The sequence below is a fragment of the Quercus lobata genome, chromosome 3, assembly GCF_001633185.2.
Source record: "Quercus lobata isolate SW786 chromosome 3, ValleyOak3.0 Primary Assembly, whole genome shotgun sequence".
Classification (NCBI taxonomy): domain Eukaryota; kingdom Viridiplantae; phylum Streptophyta; class Magnoliopsida; order Fagales; family Fagaceae; genus Quercus; species Quercus lobata.
In genome coordinates this window covers 20898058-20921072 of record NC_044906.1, presented here as the reverse complement: position 1 = coordinate 20921072, position 23015 = coordinate 20898058, and the positions used below count along the sequence as shown (strand labels likewise).

At 32.1% G+C, this 23015-nt stretch overlaps 1 protein-coding gene across 1 annotated transcript; it reads right to left on the bottom strand.

Moving 5' to 3' along the window:
* Positions 1-6315: 6315 nt before the first annotated feature.
* On the bottom strand, positions 6316-16878 carry LOC115980531. Its single transcript, XM_031102764.1, has 6 exons — positions 16701-16878; positions 13440-13498; positions 10333-10815; positions 9272-9421; positions 7117-7541; positions 6316-6954 (listed from the first exon to the last, which is right to left on the bottom strand). The coding sequence occupies exons 2-6, from the start codon at positions 13468-13470 to the stop codon at positions 6316-6318; spliced, it is 1728 nt and encodes a 575-aa protein (XP_030958624.1). The 5' UTR covers positions 13471-13498; positions 16701-16878.
* Between the last annotated feature and the right edge of the window lie 6137 nt (positions 16879-23015).

Below are 23015 nucleotides of genomic sequence, written 5' to 3'. Positions count from 1 at the left end.
CTTCATTAGGCTCGAGAGAAAGAATTTCTTTGGGTAACTCCTCAATTTCTTTCTGTGAACCTGAATTTGAAGACTCATCAAGAACAACATTCATTGTCTCCGTTACCTTTATAGTTGTCTAGTTGTATACCCGATAGGCCTTGCTTGTAGAGGAGTAGCCCAAAAATATACCTTCATCACTCCTAGAGTCAAACTTTCCAACATTCTCTTTATTCTTGAGGATGAAACAGGTGCTTCCAAAGATCCTGAAGCATTTCACATTCGGCTTCCTTCCTTTCCATAACTCATATGGAGTCTTCTTGGTACCGGGTCTGAAGTACACCCTATTAACTGTATGACAAGCAGTGTTAACAGCTTCTCCCCACAAGTTTCTGGCCAAATCCTTGTTGTATAACATGGCTCTGGCCATTTCCTGAATAATTCTGTTCTTTCTTTCTACCACACCATTCTGCTGAGGAGTAATAGGAGCAGAGAATTCTTGAGATATGCTTGATCTTTGGCAAAAGGACTCCATATATGAGTTCTCGAATTCTTTACCATGGTCACTTCGAATTCGATCAATCTTCAGGTTCTTCTCATTTTGCAATCTTGTGCATAAGACTTCAATGTGCTCAGGAGCATCAGACTTGGATCGTAAGAGAATGACCCAAGTGTAGCTAGTGAAGTCGTCTACCACAACCATGATGTATCTCTTACCACCAAGAGACTCGGTTCTAGTTGGACCCATAAGATCCAAATTTAGAAGCTCTAATGGCCTAGATGTAGCTGATATCTGAGTGCTTGTATGCTTAACTTTTGTTTGTTTCCCAAGCTGACATGGTCCACACACCACATTATTCATTCTACTAAGTTTTGGTATTCCCAAGACTGATTCATGCCTAGATACAATAGAAAGATGTTTGTAACTAGCATGTCCCATCTGTTGATGCCATAAATCTTCATTTGGCAAACGAATGCTGTTGCACACAATATCAACATCAGGAACCAATCCATAGCAGTTGTCTAAAGTGCGAAAACTACTTATGAGGTTCTTTCCAGACTCATCCATGACAAGACATTTTCCCTTTGAAAATAGTACCATGAAGTCTTGATCACATATCTGACTTATGCTTAACAGGTTCACCCTAAGACCTTCTACATAGAGGACATTTGTAATGTCTGGCAGTCCAGGTAGAGAAATAATTCCCTTTCCTTTAATTTGAGATTTGCTCCCATCACCAGAAGTGACATTGCCACCCTTTTTAGACTCGAAAGTCTTGAAGAGAGATCTGTCTCCAGTCATGTGTCTTGAGCAACCGCTGTCGAGGTACCACAAACATGTGTCCATAACTTTAAATGTGGATTTCATCATAAAACACACTTCATGTTTAGATGACAAATCAGTGGGAATGGTGCTTTCTCTCATCTGCCTTTTTCGAGCTAAGCCTTTAACTTTTACTCTTCTCAGACGAACTCCTTTGCACATTTTCATTCTAAGACAGTCTAGTTTCTTCTTAGCCAAACTGAGATCTTTTTCAATAGTCATCATAAAAGAATTCAAATAACTTTTAGACTTGTATTTTTTGAAACACTCAATCAAAAAGAGATTAGAAAAACAAGATGTATTTGAAAACAAAGATCTCTTCAAGCCGGTTACAGCCATGACAACAGGGGTCAATGGATCAATACAACAAAGATTAAACCCTAATCAGAGTGTGCCTGCTCTGATACCACTTGATAGGCCACAAACTGAATGACCCCTTGTGATAGAAATTAATTAATTAATTAGCCAAGTTATTAATTAATCAATTTATCATGCAAACGCGTGATAGCACAAACAAATCACCAATAAACTAATTATGCAGTGGAAAATAAATAATATGGTGATTTGTTTACCAATGGGGAAAACCTAATGGCAAAAACCCCACTGGGTGATTTTCAGGTCACCACTTCCGAAACTCCATTATTATCACAACAAGCGATTACAAGTAAAGGAATCCCAAGTACCTTACCAACCTACAGTTGAACTCTTACCCTAATACCCAATTAGACTTGTTCTGTAGTGATAGTTCCCCTTTCTGATGCACGACTCCCAAGTACGTGACTAACCAATTGCGAGGAATCCCAGTACACGACTTCAATCACCAACTAAGAAGGTTGTTGGTTGCAAAGTTCTTTAGTTCATCCACACGATGAAGATCAAGAAGATGTTTGGTTACAAAACCCTACGGTGCACATACACAGCAACTTCTTCAAGAGAAAGAGATGAACTAAGGCAAGAACTTTATCTCTAGTCACAATTTGCTTGAATAGAGTTTGCTCAAAACTTGTGCAACTTGTGAACAATTTGACGGCCCTTAAAACAATCATTTTATATGTCTAGGGTTAGGAGAAAAGAAGGCCCAAAGACATATTCACGAATCCCAAGAAAATCATATTTGAATTCTGAAAATCTTAAACCTCGATAATAGAAGGTGTCGAGAAGCTGTCGAGTAGGTGTTGAGCACACGGAATCTAGAACAGCTTTCTTAAGCTCAATAGATACAGCTGTTGAGTTTTAATGATTTTGCACTATCAACTTGTTTTCTTGGACAGACTTGAAGGCTTCAACACTTGATCTTGAAACATGTTTCTTGAAGTATTTAAACACATCCTAAATCTACCCAAATACAAGTAAAGTGCGTTTTGTCAAAGGATAAGCCAATTACATAAAAACATAACATATGTTCTTAACATGTGAAACACATATGTCCTAACAGTATGCAATCTATTATATTTGTCTCACACTAAGATACCTTGATGAGTTTTGTTTAAAGTGTTTCAGAAATACAAGTTGTCAAAGTCTTCCTTGTCATGAACTCTCTTCTTGCAAAGTTTTTCAAGAGTTTGTGTTAGGATAGATTTTATTGTATTCAACAAGTGAATATGAGTTGAGTGATTTATGACTTCTCTCATATGTTCATTTGTCTGTTGTGGTTTTGTCATGGATTGCCAAAGGGGGAGATTGTTAGGACATATGTGATTCACTTGTTAGAAACATATGTCACTATTTTATATAATTGACTAATCCTTTGATAAATGCACTTTACTTATAATTGGGTAGATCTAAGTGTTTTTAATACTTCAAGAAACTGTGTTTCAAGATCAAGTGTTAAAGTCATCAAGTCTGTCCAAGAATCAAGTGAAAAAGTGCTGAATTTTAAAGCTCGATAGCTGCTCGACACCTGACTTATCTGTCGAGCTTTTCAGTTGCTTCTTATCGCAATCTCGACACCTCTCGATAGCTAGGTCAATCGATCAAGCATATTTCTGTCCCCTCGACACTTGCTCGACACCTCCTCGATTGATCGAGAATTACGAAATTTAGATTTCCAGATCTGATTTTTGGCCCATGCTGACATGTATGTGTAGGGTTTCTTTTCTCACAACCCTAGACATATATAAGACTTATTTTAGAGGCCGTCACATATGAGAATATAAGGAGAGCGAATGCAAAAGGTGACCGATGCCTTATTCTTTCTAAAAAGAAGCTACTACGTCTTTGCGTCCTAAGGTTTTGTAACCAAGTGTTTCTTGATCTTCATTGTTGATGAAGTGAAGAACTTTGCAGCCAAGATCTTCTTCTAGTTGGTGTGTTAGTCACATACTAGGAGCCGTGCATCATGTGTTAGTCACGTACTGGGATCCGTGCAAAAAGGGTGGCATTCATATATTGAAGAGTTTAGAGGTTCTAAAGCGATAAAAGGTTTTTGCTGTGAGTTCATCTACGAGGATTGTAGAGTCTAGGGACAAAGGTTTTGTACTAGATCTGAAACTTCTCTTTACAATAGTGAATTGCTTTTCGGGTAGGTTTCCCCCCAGGTTTTTTACTGTGAAATTAGTTTGTTTCATTGGTTTTCCTGGGTCATCATATCTTATCTTATTTATTTTTTCACTGCATGATTTTGACATGATATTGATGTTTGTTTGTTTTAACAAGTTTTATTCATAATAAATCTAATTAACAATTTAGGTTTAAAACTTGTTAATTCTATCAACCGGGGTCTAAATTTCCCAACACAACCCTACAAAAGAGAAGAAACACTACTGCAATCTCACAAAATTAAAGCGAATCACGATGTTAATATCTCAATGGGGGATTATAATGGTTGGTGTAATGAAGAAGAAAGGGTAATCTCTGTTTTATACACTCAATAACTCATGGGATTGCTTGGAACTAGGTTCTGGGTTACGGATGATACCCTATTGTAAAAGTATTTTTTTGTTGGAACTTGGTTTTGGGTTAAGGGTGATACCCGATTTTAAAGTATTTTTCTGTATCTATTTAGCTAAACCACTTCGGGTCTATAGGTTTTTGTTTCCAGAGCCCTCTTTATTTTATAGATATTTTGGGATCACTATAAGATCCGCTAAATGAGAGGGAAGTTTGTTGTATTTTCTCACTTTAGCATCTTCTTGCTGTGGGCAATGGATACTAAGATTGAGGGTGGCTATTGTTTAAACCTATTTGATCATGAGCAATTTCCTAACCAAAAGCAACTAGAAGTGCTTCTTCTAAAAGGAAAACAACCAGACTAATTTGCTAAATTTAATGATTCAAGATAATCAGCTACAAGTTTGACTACATTGGGTTTACAAACTTGTGTTGCTTATCACAAAAAAGCAATTCACATATTCATTTATGAGATTGAAGTCTATTAATCACATTCATTTTCACGTTAATTTGTAAACTTTATATAATAAAACTTAGAGAAATACTACATTCACAACACTTTTACAACATATCCTATACGACAATGACACATAACACAACTTAAAATAAAATGACTAGGAAAAGAAAACAAAAAAAAAAAATGAAATTCAAAACAATAGCATATTTCGGAGAAGAGGGAAAAGAAAACAAAAAATCAAATGAAATACAAAACAATAGCATATTTCGTAGAAGAGAGTAAAAGAAGGGTTTTTTTTTTGTTGAAGAAAGAACTTAGTTCACACACATTGAAGCCGAAGGCGACATTGTCTCTCTGTAGTCGGCGGTGAGACCCACACCTGTACCTGTAGCTACTAAGACACAACTTCTTCTCCCCCTTGTGAAACCCATGGCTAGGGGTGTGCAATGAACCCCAACCCGCCAAAGCCAATCCGACCCGACCCGACCCAACCCAACCCATCGGATTGGGTCGGGTTGGGTTTGGGTCATGCGATTTACGAACCTGCCTAACCCAACCCGACCCATCTATATTTAATATATATATATATATATATATATATATTTAAATTTAAAAATATCTATTAAAAAATATATTATATAATTTTGTTATATATTTTTTCCACTCTTCCTAAATAAAACTCAAACTCTAAATTTTTTTTTTTTCATATAGTTTTTGTTTATTTGGCGTTATGCTCATAATTATTTGGCTATAAATTTACTCTTACTTATGGTGGTATTATTCTAACTTTTAATACTCAATTTAACAATAATAATAGTAATTAAAAAAAAATTGTCTAACCTATGGGTTCAACTTGACCTAACCTGATTCACATGCGTTGGGTTGAACCCTTGTCATGGGTTGGATTTTTTTTAATTCACTATGGTGAGTTGGATTTAAAAAACTTTTCAGCCACCTATGCACACCTCTACCCACAGCCATAGTTCCTTATGCTAATTAGAATTGGGTTTTATGTTTGAGTTTCTGTGTGGGCCTCTACTTCTAAGTATGTATGCGCATGGGCTGAATTCTCAAGGTCACGGGATGGGTTCTTATAGGGCCTATTAAGAGTTAGCCTAGTAAACCACCTTGTATTGACTTTTATACATTGTTGGGCCTTAGTCCTGCGGTGGAATGGTCTGGTGGGCCTTAGGCCGACATAATTCGTTCCAAATATAAACTGCCTTTGATATTCAGCCCAAAAAACCTGCCCCTGACATCATCAAGTGTAAAAAGGAAAAGTAAAAAAAGAGTTTGTGAAAAATATTTTTTTGATACTGATAGACTTACTAGGTTTAAAATCAATTTAGAGAGAAAAAAGCCAAGCACGTAGCTCATTTCGATCACTTTCTTACTACACTAGCTCAAATCATGGCCTTGTTATATGTAACAAACTCTACATCTGGGATGACCTTAATTTAACAAGGTTCTTGACTTTTTCTTCTATTTTTTTTTGTTATCAAAAACTCATGCAAGAGGCAGCTTCAAAACTATTACAATATAACACTGTAGATAAATATACCAAAAAAATAACTCAAACATATAATATATTAAATGCAAAAGATAAGATGTGTTTAACATCCAGTGATATAGTACACATTTATTCATATTCCATTACTACTTGGATTCAGACACCTGTGGGATTCGCTGGTGCGTCGGACTGGGATCTAGGCACCGGTGTATTAGAAACCTCCTCGTAAAGTAGACGATGCTGTGGCCGAAACCGAAAGAAGGTAGATTGGACCATATCAAAAACTAGGTGGTACTTTAGCAACACATCAAAGATTGGCACACAAGCACATAAACCAATGACAACAAAGATCGCATCCCAATGATTATAATTCTTCAACCAAAAGGATGTAGAAAATGCAACCATCATGGCGAAGATTGAGATGTAAAGTGAAGTTATTCCAATCATCAACCTAGCAGGTAATGATACAAGGAAGTCCTCGTACGAATAACGCGAGGTAAGGATGGATACGAACATTATTAGGGACATTGATGAGCCAAATAATGATATTGCAGTTGAAACTGAAAAGGCCAGATAAATATGAGGATTCTTGTTCAATCCATCAGCTACTTGGCCAGGAAACATTATAGAGCCAATTAGTGTAGCAACCAGCATAGATGACTTTGCTGTGTTCGTCAACAACTTCTCCCCGTCCCTCCTTAACTCCTCATGGTTCTTCGCAAATAAAACATACGGTGTGTCCCCCTCATTATTTTTCATTTCTCTGTATTCAGGACTCACAACCTTTTCCACCTCCTTCCATTACAGATGATAGGAAAATATCATATATATGAAAGACTTGTTAGTCCAAAAATGTTGATAATTTTAGGAAGAAATTAATTTTATGTGAAAACAGGAGTAAACATTCTATGAGATCATTCAACACTTTCTACTCAAAGCATATGAATAAGTACGTACCTTGAACCATAAAAATTCTCGTTGCATTTGAAGAGCTGCTCCTGATATAGCATTGAGCTTCTCTTGAGGTGCCAATCTTGCAGCTAAATGCAATATATTGCTTCTATTTTCAAATGTTCTTTCTACTATTATCTTTCCAACTGAACCTAACTCATGAAGTAAGTTGAAGATGCTTTCATGGCGCTCCTCAACAGCAATATGAAATATGCTTTTATTGTTATCTGTTGTCCATAATATATCAAAGTTAAAACTAATTAGCTTGATTATAAATTCAACGTTGCCTACTCTTGCTGCATCAAATAGAGCTTGTGGAATCTCTGGGGTCTCAATTAAATGCTCAACATCCCCTTTGTAAGCCATAAGACATTCAGTAAACAGGTCATTGGCTACAGATTGCTTAGAGTTTTCCTGTTTGAACTTCAACCCTGGAATTGAAAATGATAGTAAAAAAGAAAAAAAAGAAAAAAAAAAGGCTTTGCCTCAGTGAAATTTATTTTATTCAAAAAAGCAAATAGATCTAGAGTATCAAGAGCAAACATGGATTTCATTTATTGTGGCACGTTTAGTACATTATAATAGATATTGTAATGGAATATATAGCTATTCTCTTGCCTTGTTGTGTGCTTTTACCAGGAACATATATTCCTTATGAATGGATTATTAGGCCTTAGTTTGAATTTCATGGCATTGTAATTTTAACCGAGTCTGTATTGATTATCAAACATTCATGATTAAGAGTCAAAGATATTCAAAGAAGAAAAATTTTCAGGATTCCGATTTTTATTTGATTGCCCCCCACTTGATTAAAATTCAAGCTTCGATAGCCTTTGAATTGCATCTCAATCAATTGAAAGATGATTCTCAAGTGATTTTTGAAAGTGGCTCAATCAATCAAGAATCAAGAAATCAGTAAGTGATGCATTTTAATGAAGCCAGTGTCGTGTATTTTTCAATCCTAATTGGAACGCCTATGTAAGGCCCTATCATAAAAGACTTCATTAAGGTTGTTGAGTCAAACTTTAAAAGCTAGTCAGTGAAAAAATCCTAGCTTCTATTTTCCAACTTGTGCGTTTAAAGAGTAAATTAAAATTTTTCAGTGGTGTTGTTGCTGCCATTGTGTGAATGAAGGCTGAAGCCATAAAACCTAACTCAGTACATTTGCTACGAAATTCAAAGTTTCAAGTTTGTGGGCGCACGCCAGTAAGTTATCTACCGGGTATACTTTAGAATCATGGATATGTCTCAGATGATAAAACTTCAATTTCATTAATGGATTCATTCTTGGGGTTAGGATTAACCTTTGTACTGGTTTTTCCTTTAAATGAGGTCCATCAATCTTTCAATTCGTCTTAATATAGTTGTATCAATTACTTAACTATTTATTGCTTTGATATTGGTGACATACTGGCTAGTTTGTAGGGGGTTTTAACTTGTTAAAATTTGATCACGTGAGTTTATTAATTGGCATAATTTGTTTAACTTATTGCATAATTAATCAAAGAGGTCTAAACCTTTCTTTTCAATTAAGATCAAAGTGAATTTACTTTGTGTAGGATTAATTTCTTGAGTGTGATCTTTGACCCTTGTTTATCATGAATAAATTTAAGTGTCGTAAAATACTGCAATGTGACAACTCAATTCAAGATGTTTCTAATGAAGATAGTTGCCTTTTGAACTGCATATAGTAAACTTCTTAGGGATTGTGTTAAATATCATAAAAGTGCTGAGAAATACCATGTTAGCCAATATTTAGCTCAAGAAAGGGTAAGAAAGGGATATGAATATTTGGTCCTTGAAGTCAAGTCGCAGTTTGTCTAGAAAATTTTAAATTAAAAGAGTCAAAGCAACTTGAAGCAGATTGTTGGGTAATGTCTGTAAATATTATTACTAGGTAAAAAATTGAAATATGAGTATTTTCAATTGTATATCTTGAATTCTAAGAGTAAAATTTAGGGTTTAATTCTTGGGATTTTTTTTTTGAATACGTTCATTTGTTTTTCACTTTGCCAACAAATCACCTATGTTATTTAATATATGATATATTTTTTTAATGTTAATTATGGTCATTAACGAAAAATCAATTGGAATTTATAATCAATTAATGTGAAAATTTGATTTAAATACACTAAAATCAATCAAAGTCACAATAGCTCACATGGAATATTGATGTGTCTCCTTAAAACTCCTGGCTGACTTTCATTAACAAACGCCGAAGGCTTGCGAGCTAACACATGCAGTGCAGTCTCTCCGTTGCTTTCATCTCTAGCTAAGTTACTGTTGGCCTTCAGCATTTGCAAGGCTTCACCTGCATTATTTTATAACACACAAATAGTAGTAATAATAATAATAATAATAATTTTTATTGAGAAGGGACATGTTGAATATTTCTTTCATGAAAGATATAATACACAAAGTATGACATAATCATGTGAGAAAGAAAAGTAACAGTTCCTTTAAACAGCTATTTTACCCTCATGCACTAGTTTTCCCCTAACAAAGTGTTGGGCGGCCCCTGGAACTTTTGTTTAGAGACTAGAGAGTAGAGAGGCATGTTTGATCTCAATCAGATAGAAATCTATTATATATGAAGGAAAAAAATATTACAGTACTACAAATTATTTGATACTATAGTTTCAAGCAAAAAAAAAAAAAAAATGATGGCATAGTAAAGTTTGTTAGAGCATCGAACCTGAAAATTTAAGCTATTAAGTGAAGATAACCAATCAGTATATAAACCCGTACCAAAATCAAACCGTTATTATGTTTTGAACTTCAAGTCAATTCTAGCATGACAAAATCAAACGGTGAGGACCAAAAAGATGGGGAAAAACAAGGTAGGAGACATTAATTACTTATGCTTAGAGCAGTAACATTGGGGTGTAAAATCTTGCAAATGGCTATTACCTAAGTGTGTATTGCTAACATTTTTTAGCAATTATAAACAGTAAGTTTGTATTTATAGCAACTAGAATAGCAAGTTTATATTTATTTTTAATTTATTTTTATTCTTACTTCTCTCTCCTATCTGACTTATTCACTCTCTCCTCTTTGCTCTCTCTCTTTCTATTATTTTATTATGTCATATGTAAAAATAAGAAATGAGATAATGTCATAGTGCTGAGTATATTGTTAAATGAGCTGGTAAAATAAATAAAGTAATTTTTTAGAATGTAAAATGAGTATTATTTTTAGAAAACTAGATGGGAATACTCTTACCATATAAGTTATTCTTAATACAAGTGATAAATATTTCAGTCTCTTCGTTTCCCACCATCGTAGTTTTAGGATAAAGAAGCCCCACCATTTTATTGTGTCCTAAAGAAGCAGCCATAAGGATGGGTTTCATCGGATTCTCTCCCGTAGTAGCTATGTTTGGCAGGTCTCCATTTGTATCCCGCAATAGCATCACCTTGGCAATTTCCACATTTCCTACTGCAGCAGCGAAGTGCAAGGCAGTGGCCCCAATCTCATTTCTAGCTGTTAGAGACACATTTTCAGCTGTTAGTCGGTTGTTGTCTCTCATCCACTTCAATAACTTATTAACAAACTGTTCCCGCTCTGCTGCAGCAGCAATATGAAGAGTGGTTTCTCCTTTTATACCAAGACATCTTTGAATGTGTGGCATGCCCTCGATAGAATTCCAATCACCTTTCGACGCAGCCTGATAAAGCCTCGTACGCTCTGTCAAGAGTGTACTATCTGTTTCATGTGTAGGAGGAATTTCTTCTAATTAATTAGTAAAAATCATAGTTCAATGGAATAAAAATTTTCTATCTAATTCTTAGTGTTATATTTTATACTCCAATTATATATATATATATATATATATATATTTTTTTTTTTTTAATTTTCAAGGTAAAATATCATTTTTATCCCTAGACGTGTATAAAAGTTCGTTTTTCGTCCTTAAAATTTCAATTTTTTTGTTCTTTACCTCTAATCTTTACAATACGTTCTACTTTTCATCCTTCTATGACAGTTAGTTGACGTCCTTAGCAACTTAATAGAGTGCTTATGCGGTATTTGACTTGGACCAAAATAATTTAATTTTAAAATTATAAACACGTGGCATAGATCGACACTCGTGGATTGAAATTTCTAGTGAGACAAAATTACCCTCACACCCACACAACCTTATCCAAACAACACAGTCTCAAAAATCCCTAAATCTAAAACGGCTGATGCCACAGTCCCCTGGCCTCAATTGGCAACCCTAACCTAGAGATAGAATATCGGCAACAGAGTGTTCAAAGGGAACTCCCACTGCCGATTATAGAGAAATCTACATGAAATTTTTTACCAAGACATGCGTATATGGGTACAGAGCTCATTAAATCCATCACCCACCAACAAATTTCAAACAATACAATAAGAAATGTGACAAAATTCAAACACAGATTCAGCATTAACTTCACTAAATTGGAAAAAAAGAAAAATCATCAACCCATTCACCCACATCAAAATTTTGGCATACAGGGCCGGCCCTAGGCCTATGCCAATTAGGCCATTGCTTAGGGCCCCCTGCTAGAGAAAGGCCCCAAATTTGGGGGGCAAAATTTTTTTTTTTTTTTTTTTTTTTTTTTTTTTGTAAATATTTTTGGGAGATATTAAAAGAATTTTAGTTTACATTTTTTTTTTCACAATTAAAAAGACCCAGAGAATTAAGTAATGCTTGAGATAGAGATAAGACAAACCTAAAAAAATAGGTCTTAAAAATAGACACGTTACTAATCACAAGTAATTCAAATAGGAAAATATTAAAAATATTAAAAATTTTACTACATAACTTTTATTTATTTATTTATTTATTTTTATATAGGATAAAAATTCTACTCTAACCTATTTAGGTGTATATGTGAATGAAACTCCCCCCTAGAGATTTGAATATCAGCTCTTGCCCCCCACACCCCACAAGCACTTATACTTGTGGAGTGACCACTGCGCTAAGGGTGTGCGGTGGTCTATATAACTTTTATAATTTGATGTAACAATGAAAATGATAGGTGGACTTCAACAAACTATTGAATACATTTTTGAATGAATTTTTGTGATTGGTGATATATTTCTGTAATTATCATGTTATAAATTTTATAATATCCTAGCATTTTTGTAAGTCTCATGTCACTGATCACATCTGTTACAATATCAATTTATAGTAAAATTTGTTATAACTTTAGTATTTTCTCAAAAAAAAAAAAATCATATTAAAAAGTAAAAAGAATTGATTTTTTTTTAAAAAAAAATTATATAAGATGCTAGTTAAATACTATTTAAGTGATAACATAAAAACCCCATTTGAAGATTTCATCTTAGGCCTCCGAAATGTTTGGGTCAGCCTTGTTGGCATATCATGGGCTAGTCTTCAAAAAAAAAAAAAACCCAAAGCAACTTTCATTCAAGACCAAAATAATAATTTCTAAGATACGTCCAAGAGAAACTTTCATTCAACCCAAAGAAGCTAAGAATCCTCCAAAGATCTCTCCTTTACTCCAAACCAAACCAAGCAAGTCAATCTCTAAAATCCCTAGTGAATTTTCAATTAAACAAAAAAATTTCCTTCCTTAGAGACTTTCAAATAAGAAAAGGAATTGAGTTTTCTTCTGTGTGTAGCAAGAACGTTCAAATTTTTTATGTTGCCTTAGTACCTGTTAGCTTCAACAGCAAAGGGGTCTGCCTTTAAACTCTTCATCGTCGGTTGGGGTTGTTGATTGAGGCTAGTAGGACTATGGTGTTGGGGACCTAGGGTTCATAATTTCATATTTGGGGATTTTGAGATTAGGTTGTTTGGATTGAGTTGTGTGGGTATGAGGGTAATTTTGACCCACTGAAAACTTGAATCCCATGTGCCAAACGTTTGGTAAAGTTTAGGGGCGAAACAAACTTTTAAAAGTTTAGAGACAAAAAAACAAACTTTTGCGAAAATTTTGCTCTTTATAATGGAAAATGAAATTATGTATTACAAGTTGAAATTGGTGAAATATATAATGAAAATATGAAACACTTATAACAAGACATATGGTTTTTATTACATTGGCTAAGAGTTTTGTGACTCAATTGGCACAATTTGATATTCCAACAAAAATGTCTAGGATTGAAATCTCCCACTCCAACTATCGAATTACAAATTAAGTAAATAAAAATATATTTATTATATTAAATATATATAGTTTGAATGGAAAATTGATCTTAATTTTGAGAATGCATTCTTAAAGAAAAATTGATGATTACAGAATTTATTGGTGATATTTTAGTCAGAAATATGCATTCGTTATGAACTCGTTGAATGCCTACACTACTAAACGGTGGGAAAGTAAAACATTTACCGTTATTTGAATTGACATTATTTATTGCCATTGCAACTTATCAATTAGCCTTTGTGTACCTGAAAAGGAAGATTTCAGTATTACATAGGAGTGTCTGTCAAAAAGTATTACATAGGAGTATAAATTTTGAGATTGTGATGCATGACAAAATCTATGTACGAGTTATTTACACAAACCAAATTAGCACGACAAGCACAAAGAGATAATTCTTATTTGTCAAAAAGGACAATCCCTATAATTATAATGGTTTGTACTTCTGGCCAACCATAATCTTTACTTTTCTTAATTGGGTGTAAGACTCTCGGCCCTTATAGCTTAATAATATTCTTTAGAGAATACTTTGTCAAAATTGCATTGTTTGAAAGTTAATTGAAAAAATAACTCATCTCTTCATGGTTCTGCATGAAACTCGTATTTTGAAGAGAAGAGTTTCATGTGAAGAGGCATGATCCACTTATTATTGAGACAAAAGCATTAATAGATCTCGGTTGAGACAGCATCCCATACTTTTTAGAATAGTATTGGCATTTCAAGACGTGTCTACGTTTGTAACCACAATTTGACTCGTCCGCTTTAAATACAGGGCAGTGGGGGTATGGTATGATGTTAAATGTCATAAAAAAATTGAATATCTTCTTCATCACCAATTGGATTTGAGGTGGAGTGACATAACTCATGATCCGACAATTTAATTTTTAGGTTTGTGTTTTAAGTGGAAAAATAAGTCATTATACACAACTCCTTTTTTTTTTTTTTTTAATAATACAAGATAAAAATTCTACTCTAACTTAATCTAAGTGTATATGTGTATAAAACTCTCTCCTAGAGACTTAAACCCTGGCTCTTCCCCCCCACCACACCTCACAAACACGATCATACATGTGAAGTGATCATTGTGCCAAGGGTGCGCAATGGTATAAATAACTCTTTTCACAATAACAAAAAGTGGTAAGTTTTGAATAAGAGTTAATAAAGTGATGTTAATGATGTATACATGTTAAATCAATAACATGCCCACTTTAAAGTAAATGAAATTTTAGGAAGATTAAAGTAATTTCACTTTTTCCTTAATTATCGTATAGTTTTAAAATTTTAATTTATCATGAAATGAAAAGAATATCTTTTTATTCCTAATCATTTTTTAAAATATTTTTTTCTCTTTTTCTAACAAAAATTCCTATCTCATGTTAAAACCAACACATATAATAATAGAGTACGCAGTTCCTCTGTGACCACACCATTTGCCACAATTTTTATCACTACTTGATATGTTAGATTATGAATGATAGACAAGCACTTTCAAATAGGCTCATCACCTTTTTTTCCACTATTTGAATTTTTCTAGAATTGATGATGTTTGTTTGTTGAAAAAAAAAGTTATTATCCGTAAGACTTCAAATCATGAAAAACTATCGTTGAAAATGGTAATTCATGGTTATCATGAGCATAATCTAGTATACATTTGGACTCCAAAAAATTATAAAACTAGTAAAGACCAAAATAATTAATTTCCTAACTACTTGCTTTTGGAGTTGTTGTATTTGTGCTTGCACAATTTCTATTGCAACTATAAAACCAAAAAAAAAAAAAAAAAAAACAATTATGAATATTGCAAGTTATATTTCAAAATAAAAAGGAATTTGATATTCTAATGAGCTCCTTAATTTTGTAAATTTAAAAAGGTAGATTTGCACCTAAATTTAGTACAATTAATATCAATCGTAAATGATTTTTTGTTTTTAAAAGAATATTATCATATATTATTGAGTTGAAATGTATGAAAAATTATTTCATATCTATTTTTATTAATACTAAATAGATGTTAGTTTATATTCCCCTAAGTTTTGGCCCCAAAAAATTAAATCTAGTCCATCTTCATCCCATTGGTGGCTTTACATTGAGGGCATGGTGTTCATATGAACACCTTGACTTGGAAGGAAAAAATTATATGCATAATTATTTTTGGATTAATCTGTTTTTGTCTATATTAAAAAAAATATTGAACATTTTGACTTGAAAATCCCACATGGGCCAACTATAATCTCCATTTTTTTTTAATGATGTGTCATATTAATTTGGAAATGTTGTGAAATTGTTGTGGCCTTTTCTTGTGTCCATATCAATGTTACAAAAATAATCTTGGCCTCCAAACATAATTCTTAACCCATTAAACAAACAAACAAATAAATAAATAACAACAATAAAATTTAGCCCAAATAATAGCAAAAATAGCTCAAACAACAACAAGATTAGACCAAACAATAACAAATAAACAAAATATTCAACAAAAACTTATTAAAAAAAATGACCTTAAATTATTTAGATTTGTAACTCGTGTCAGACCGTGTGCCTTATCAATCTATCCAACGACCAATTGGCAGAGGGGGTTCAAATCTTTTATTGCATTCGATCGCAAACCAAGTCCATTGGTATTGGAGCAAATTGTGAAATCCCTCACAATCCCTCCCTTACAATGCGGCTCCAATGACTCGAACCTATGACCGGGCTCTGATATCACTTATCGAATCGTGTGCCTTACCGATCCATCTAATGACCAATTGGTGAAGGATAAGGGGGCACAAATCTTTCATAGCATTTGATCCCAGACCAAGCCCATTGGTATTGGAGTGAATTGTAAAATCCCTCACAACTTGTTTAACACATTCCATAAAAATAATCTCTAATTTTATTTTTCTAAAAAATGATACCAAAAAAGATATTGTAACGGTGAGTTCTTCTTACCGGTGTTGACAGCTCTGCTCTTCTTAGCTTTGCAATCATAGCATTGATATTAAAACTATCATTTAACAATTTCAAAATATGAAAACTCATAGAAAAAATTATAAAATTTAATGTTTGTGTGTGTGTGTGTGTTTTAGTGTTGATATATTCAAGTTCTCTTTTTATTCCACCTTTTTTCAATTTTATATAATTTAAGATTTCTAATGGCTACTCTAAAAAAAAAAAAAAAAAAAAACCGCACTGTCCCATCCCTATTTCAACTGTATTGATGAAAGCATAGGGTTCATATTCTAGAATAAACTGCACCCTTATGATTTGCATATTGCATATGCTTTTATGTTTGTTCCTGATTAACAAACGTATATTGAATAAGATGTCTACGTGCGAAATGGTAAAAACATGGAGATAATATATGAAAGAACCGTACTATTTTCACCGATCAAAATAAGAAAGAAGAATGACATCGGGTCTCGGCAGAAACAAAAGAAGTGAGAATGCATGCATATATGTTATATCTACCTGAAGAATGATTAAGGTCATCAAGTGGATTAAGGAGCTTCCCTCTGGATAGACCACCAAATGCTGTTAATACTTGAAGGCAATTCCTCTATACTAGAAGTGTGGAATTGATTGTCGATGAAGAAGAAAAGTTTGACAATCAATGGAATATAATGGCGGATGATTACAATGCTCTCGATCGTGGGCTTAAATCAACACTTCCTCTCTCTCTCTCTCTTTTTAATTATTGATCCCTTCTCTCTCTTGGCTAATTTCTATTATTTTAATGGGTTGTGAAAAATAAGTGATCGAATGTAGAGTGAATTATAAAATGGTGTACTAAAATAAATAAAATAGTTTTTTAGGTATTAAATGAGTTTTTATGTTTTTTAGAACTCTGGATGCAAAAGCACCATCCAATTATGAATTATTTGTAAGTGATATTGGCAACTTCTTTGTAAGTCATTTGGAAAGACTCAGATCCCACAGTAATCTATATATATAATAATAGGTGAAACTGAGAGAAACTTAAATTAGAATTCCAAATTAGAGTGCCAATTTTGCGCCATATGTCCTAAATTATTTGTTCTTAAAGGGTTCTATTTCTTAATTTTAGAATCAAATGTGGGACCACATCATAAATATCATCTAAGTGAGTTATAAAGTTAAAAACCAAAGATTTTAGAATAAATGAATCATAAAAAACAAGTGCTTCACAATAATTTAAAAAAAAAATGGACAATTTACATTTTATACCTAATAATATTCTTATAAATTTTTTTAAAGAGTTAACAAAATATAAAAATGATTATCAATAGTATTTAAATTATATATATATGAATTATATTATGCATCTTATTATATATCTTTAAGTGCATTCATGCATATGCATGAGATTACAAGCTAGTTTTGGTATAATACCATACACAATCTTACTTTTTCTAAAAGCAATTAAATTTAATGTAATTATATTAAATTTAATTGAGAAATCTAATGTACTACACTTAAAATAATGTACCTAAATTTTATCATATTTTCTCAACCAATTATTGTTGCCTCTAATGAAATCTCTCTCATGAAAAATTCTAAAAGCAAACCAAATTTTACTACATAATTTTCAAATTAATATAATAATAAATATAGTTTGTTGATATCAACAAAATTAAATTAATATTAGAATTATTTTTTGTAATTGATGACACATCAGATTGTAAAGGTAATGTAATAACATATGTTGTATCTCCAACATGGATCAAGATCCTTTAAATTTGAGAAGTACTACATGTACAAAATTTTCACAACAATTTTACAACAAATCCTTGAACAACTTATTACTTAAGATTTGTTATGAAAATATTGTAACCGTATCACTTCTCTAAGTGCTATAGACTGTGCCATGTTTTCTTCCACTAACAAAATCCCTAAAATAATTGTTTTTAAAAACAATTAAAAAAACATCAAATATTAAAGAGAAGTGCTATGTTTACAATATTTATATAACATTTTCATAATAAATCATAGGTGATAAGTTGTTAATTGATTATAATTTAAACCTGTCATTGAAATTATATTTTTATCCACCAAGAGCAATTCATAACAACTTGTCACTTATGATTTATTGTAAGAATATTGTAGACGCACTATTTCTCAATCTTAAGAGGAAGGAGAAGAGATCTTGTTCCTCCTATCAACTCCATCATTTCTTTGTGGGTTCCAATTAGCTCAATTGGTAATATCTTTGGTGATTGAAAAAGAGATTTGGAGTTCAATTTCCGCCTACACTAGAAACTGATTGGTACCTTGGTCTGATGATAAAGAGTTATCATTAAAAACACACGTCATAAATTGAAACAAAAATTTATATTAAAAAAAAAAAAAAAAAAAAGAAAGAAAAACCTCCACATTTCTTTAGTAATGCCTTTTTTACTTTCACGTTGTTAAGTTGTTAGTGTAGGTGGGAGGATGAGTTCTCAGTCATCGACCTTTTGGACTTTTCCTCGCTCAAGCACGCAATTGTTAAATCTTAGTGCAGCACTAACTTTACGATCCCACTATCTACCCCGGATATGACTCTTTTTACCGAGAGAGGCAAAAGTATGTATATAAAAAAAAAAGGAATAAAGTGGTCCATATGATTAATAGATTATGAGTCATCCTCAACATATAGATTCATGCTGTACACAAATAAAAGTAGACTACTTTCTGAGCGTGAGGATCCCACTATCTCCCCGGACATGACTCTTTTTATACAGAGATGCAAAAGTATAAAAAAAAAAAAAGGAATGAAGTGGTCCGAATGATTATGAGTCATCTTCAACATAAAGATTCATGCTGTATATAAATAAAAGAAGACTAGTCTCATACGTGCTCAGATGCTTTTTTATTTTTTGGATAAGAGTTAATTTAGAGCATTTATTATAATTTTCACAAAAAAAAAAAAAAAAATCTAGGGGTGTGATGAGTATTATGTGTGGTGAAATAATTTTTCATCACACTCCTAGGTTTTTTTTTTTTTTTGGTGTGATTGGAAAATATAGTAATCTCAAATTATAATAAAAACTCTAAATTAACCCTTACCAAAAAAATAGAAGAGTCTTTAAGCACGCGCGTAAGTATTTTATAAGGTACATAACATTTTTTATGAAGTAATAAATTAATAAGATTTTTGTTAAAGGAAATACTCCTGAAAAGATCCTAAAATTTAGTAACTAAACAGCCACGTTTTTTTTTTTGGTGTTGTTATTATTTTTTTCAAATTTTATGTATGGATGTTATCATTTTTTGTATAATCCTAAAATGTAGTTTTTTAATTCTAAAATTTAGCTATTTACTACACATCCATAACATAAATAAATAAAAGCTTAAATTTAAAATTTTATGCGAGGAGATACCCGTTATTTTTGGTGTTGTTGTTCTTTTTTAAAAAAATTTAATAACATTTATCAATTTTTGTTTAATCCAAAAATTTAGTTTTTTAGTCTTAAAAGTTAGCCACTTACTACACATCCATAACAAAAGTTAAAAAGAGTTTAAATTTCAAATATATCAACAACCTTTAAAACTGAGAAAAAGGTACATAACATTTGTTATAGAGTAGTAAATTAATACTTATAGAAAAAAATGTAAATTGAATTTTACATAGAATTATACAAATGATAAATATAGTTTCTGTTACAAAAGAAATTATTTTACAACTCTCACCCAAACTTATCTAATATTCCATTCCAGTGACTGCTAAATGCAATCCAAAAAATTTGTGCATACGTGAACCGGAGAGAGATAAAAGAATTAGGGTTAAACTAAGTATTTTTTCTTAAAAAAAACTTTAATCAACAAGCCAGAGTTAGTGTGCGTGTTATTAAAGATAATAGTATAAGTTTGTTAGAGTTTGTGTTTGATTTAAATTTTGATGAGATCATTTTTCCCAAAAAATCCTATTAAAATTGTTCAGAATAAAGATAAAGATTTTTTAGAATTTAACTATATCATGGAGTCTTTAAAATCTTATCACCACATCATCAACTATTTAAATAAATAACTAATGGAGATTTAACCATGTGATTGGTGGCTCTACTTTCTCAGATCCATAATGAATTGTCAATGAAAATCATAATTGAGAGGTTGCTACATACCTAATTATCAAATTAATACGAAAATAATAATTATAATAACAGCAAAAACATATACAAAGATGGTATAAAAATATTTTTCTAAAAAAGAAAAAAAAGAAGGAAAAAAAAAAGTGAGGAAGGAGAAGGAAATGGTAATTGAATTAAATGAAAAAAGACGAAAACCTTGGCATGTTGCTTCAAGTTGGCAAATGCATTCTTAAATTTTTTTTTAAAAAAAATGGCAAATGGATATGAACGAATGGAAACTTGGAGTTGGGCAACTAATAAGGGAGTATTGTGGTAACTATTTTTATTTGAATTGAAATTTTTTAAATAAAATGTAAACAAGCTACTAAAGGAGGTAAGGGAAGCCATACTGTTTAACTGTTCACGAATGATTTTGAATGCTTCTTTTGTAGCATAAAATAGCCCTGTCTTTGGATCACGATACCTACAACATGAAATGATAATTCATTAAGAAGTATAATGGCAGAGTATACGAAGGAACCATTCATTTCAAAATTACATTTAAAAAAAAAAAAAATAGAAAGATAGTTTGTTTTAAATTGGGTAACCATTAACATGATACATAAAAAAAAAAAAAATATATATATATATATATATATATATATATATATATATATATATATATATATATATATATATATATATATATATATATATATATATAAGAAGAAGTAGAACTCAAAGAAAGTCAATCATAAACAAAAGAAAACAAAGAGGAACTTGCAAAAGATAGAACCCAAAAATTTGTTGGAACTTCTGACAGTAAATGTCTTAAATCTAAAGAAAAAGAAAGGAGAATGTAGAGCTAAACTAAATATTTTCAATCGGAAGAAGAATGAGAGATAGAAAGTGAGAAGTTCTATTCAGAAAATGTGGGAAGGTAAATATGTGGGAAGTTTTTTAAGCTATTAAGTATTTTTTGGGAATTCTCTTAATATATACATATAACATGTGATTGTGGGAGAGTGGTAGTTTTATTCGAAATTTTAGCATTTTGAACATTAGTATTTTACTTGAGTATTTTTTTTTATTTTTTTTTTTTATTGAAGAGTTTTTAAATGTGTAGTTATTCACAAATTTGAAAGAAAAAAAAAGTGGCTGGGGTAGGCCTTTTTGGATAGAACGTGGGATAGTGTTTTTTTTCTCCCTTTTTCAAATTAGGAACGTGGGTAGATAACTTTATATATATAATCAAACTTGCATATATCTATATTTTTTTTAAATAAATTTGAGAATGTTTAAAAAATAATAATTTTGATTTGAAGATAAACGTGAGGATGATTTTTTTTTTTTTTTTAAGAAAAAAAAAAAAACAACAAACATATAGTTGCTTTGAAGAAGTGGCTTAGTGGGAGAGTGATCCTATTTTGTAGAAAATGCTTTAGGTGAGAGTTAGAGAAATATTTTTACACTGTTATCCTCAAGTTTTGCCCATACTTAAACGTAGGGTGTAGGGGTATTTTAAAATAAATAAAAAATCCGCTCCAAACAAAGGAAGCCCCTTAAATAGTAGTATAGATAAATATATGAATGTTTTGTTGTTGTTGTTGTTATTTTTTTTTTTAATACAAGATAGAAATTCTATTTTAACTTAATCTAAATGTATATGTGTATAAATCTCCGTCTTAGAGACTTTAACCCCGGCCTTTTCCCTCTCCCTCCCCCCTCTTCATCACCTCACAAGAACTTCGTACTTGTGGAGTGACCATCACAAAAACTTCGTAATTTCAATTTTTAATGTGTTAAAATAGAATATTTAAACGTTGATACATGAAAAGAAGATGTAAAAGTTAGGTTTTAATTTTACAAAACCTAGCTTTTAGATCTTCTTTTCCTTTGATTTTTTAGATTTTATGTTTTGAGAGGGGAGAGACATAAAAGGGTAACAAAAATACCAATTTATTCATGTTTTTAATAGAAGTAGGTAACGGGAGACAAACAGAGCTAACCTCAGGTGGGAAAAGTACCAATTTTTAAACTACAAGTAGGCCAAGTGTTTTTCAGGAAAACCACAGGTAGGCAAAGTGTAATTTACCCTTATATTTATTGATGCATATTTTCAGTTTAAAAAGTGCTCAAGAAATAAAGGTGTTCAATCCTCTCTCCCAGATCGTGAAACTTTAGATATTAAACCCTTTAAAAAGTTCAAAGTGAACTAAAAAATTGAATATTGTTTCCTTAGAATGTGATCATAGATTTCAACAACTAATATGAGAATATCTTTGATGATGCCATAAAATCACCAGTGAGCTACACGATCCACGTTCTTAAACTAACAACCTACAAGAAGAAAGAAGTGATCTCGCTGAGGGCACCAGTGTGGTGTCGGCCAAATATCCTCTGACGGTCAAGTTAGAATCATTCTCAACTCTAGAGTGCTAGAGAGGGTAAATTATGCGTACCTTGATTTGTGAGGGTATTGGGGCTTTTATAGTAGTAGTAGGTTGACCTCTCCCCCTTGATGTAGAAGTCTTTTCTTTATAGGAATCCTCTTGAGGAATCCCAAACGTGATGGACAAGACATTTTCTTGTAGAGTGAATTTTCCATTAACGCGCGTATCTTCTGGAATGCTCTTTGCGCTAGGTTTCTGATTTCCTTTTGGACTTTACGTGCGCATCAAGAATCTGGAATCACTCTAGGCCCTGGACTCACCTATTGCCGGCCTATGGGCTTGGATCCGTCAGGCCCAATGCGGTG

Coding starts and splice junctions, on each gene's coding strand:
- LOC115980531 (XM_031102764.1), bottom strand. CDS start 13,470: ATGGCAATAAATAATGTCAATTCAAATAACG. Junction 10,816..13,439: donor TAATGTCAATTCAAATAACG/GTAAATGTTTTA, acceptor CACATGAAACAG/ATAGTACACTCTTGACAGAG. Junction 9,422..10,332: donor TATTAAGAATAACTTATATG/GTAAGAGTATTC, acceptor AAAATAATGCAG/GTGAAGCCTTGCAAATGCTG.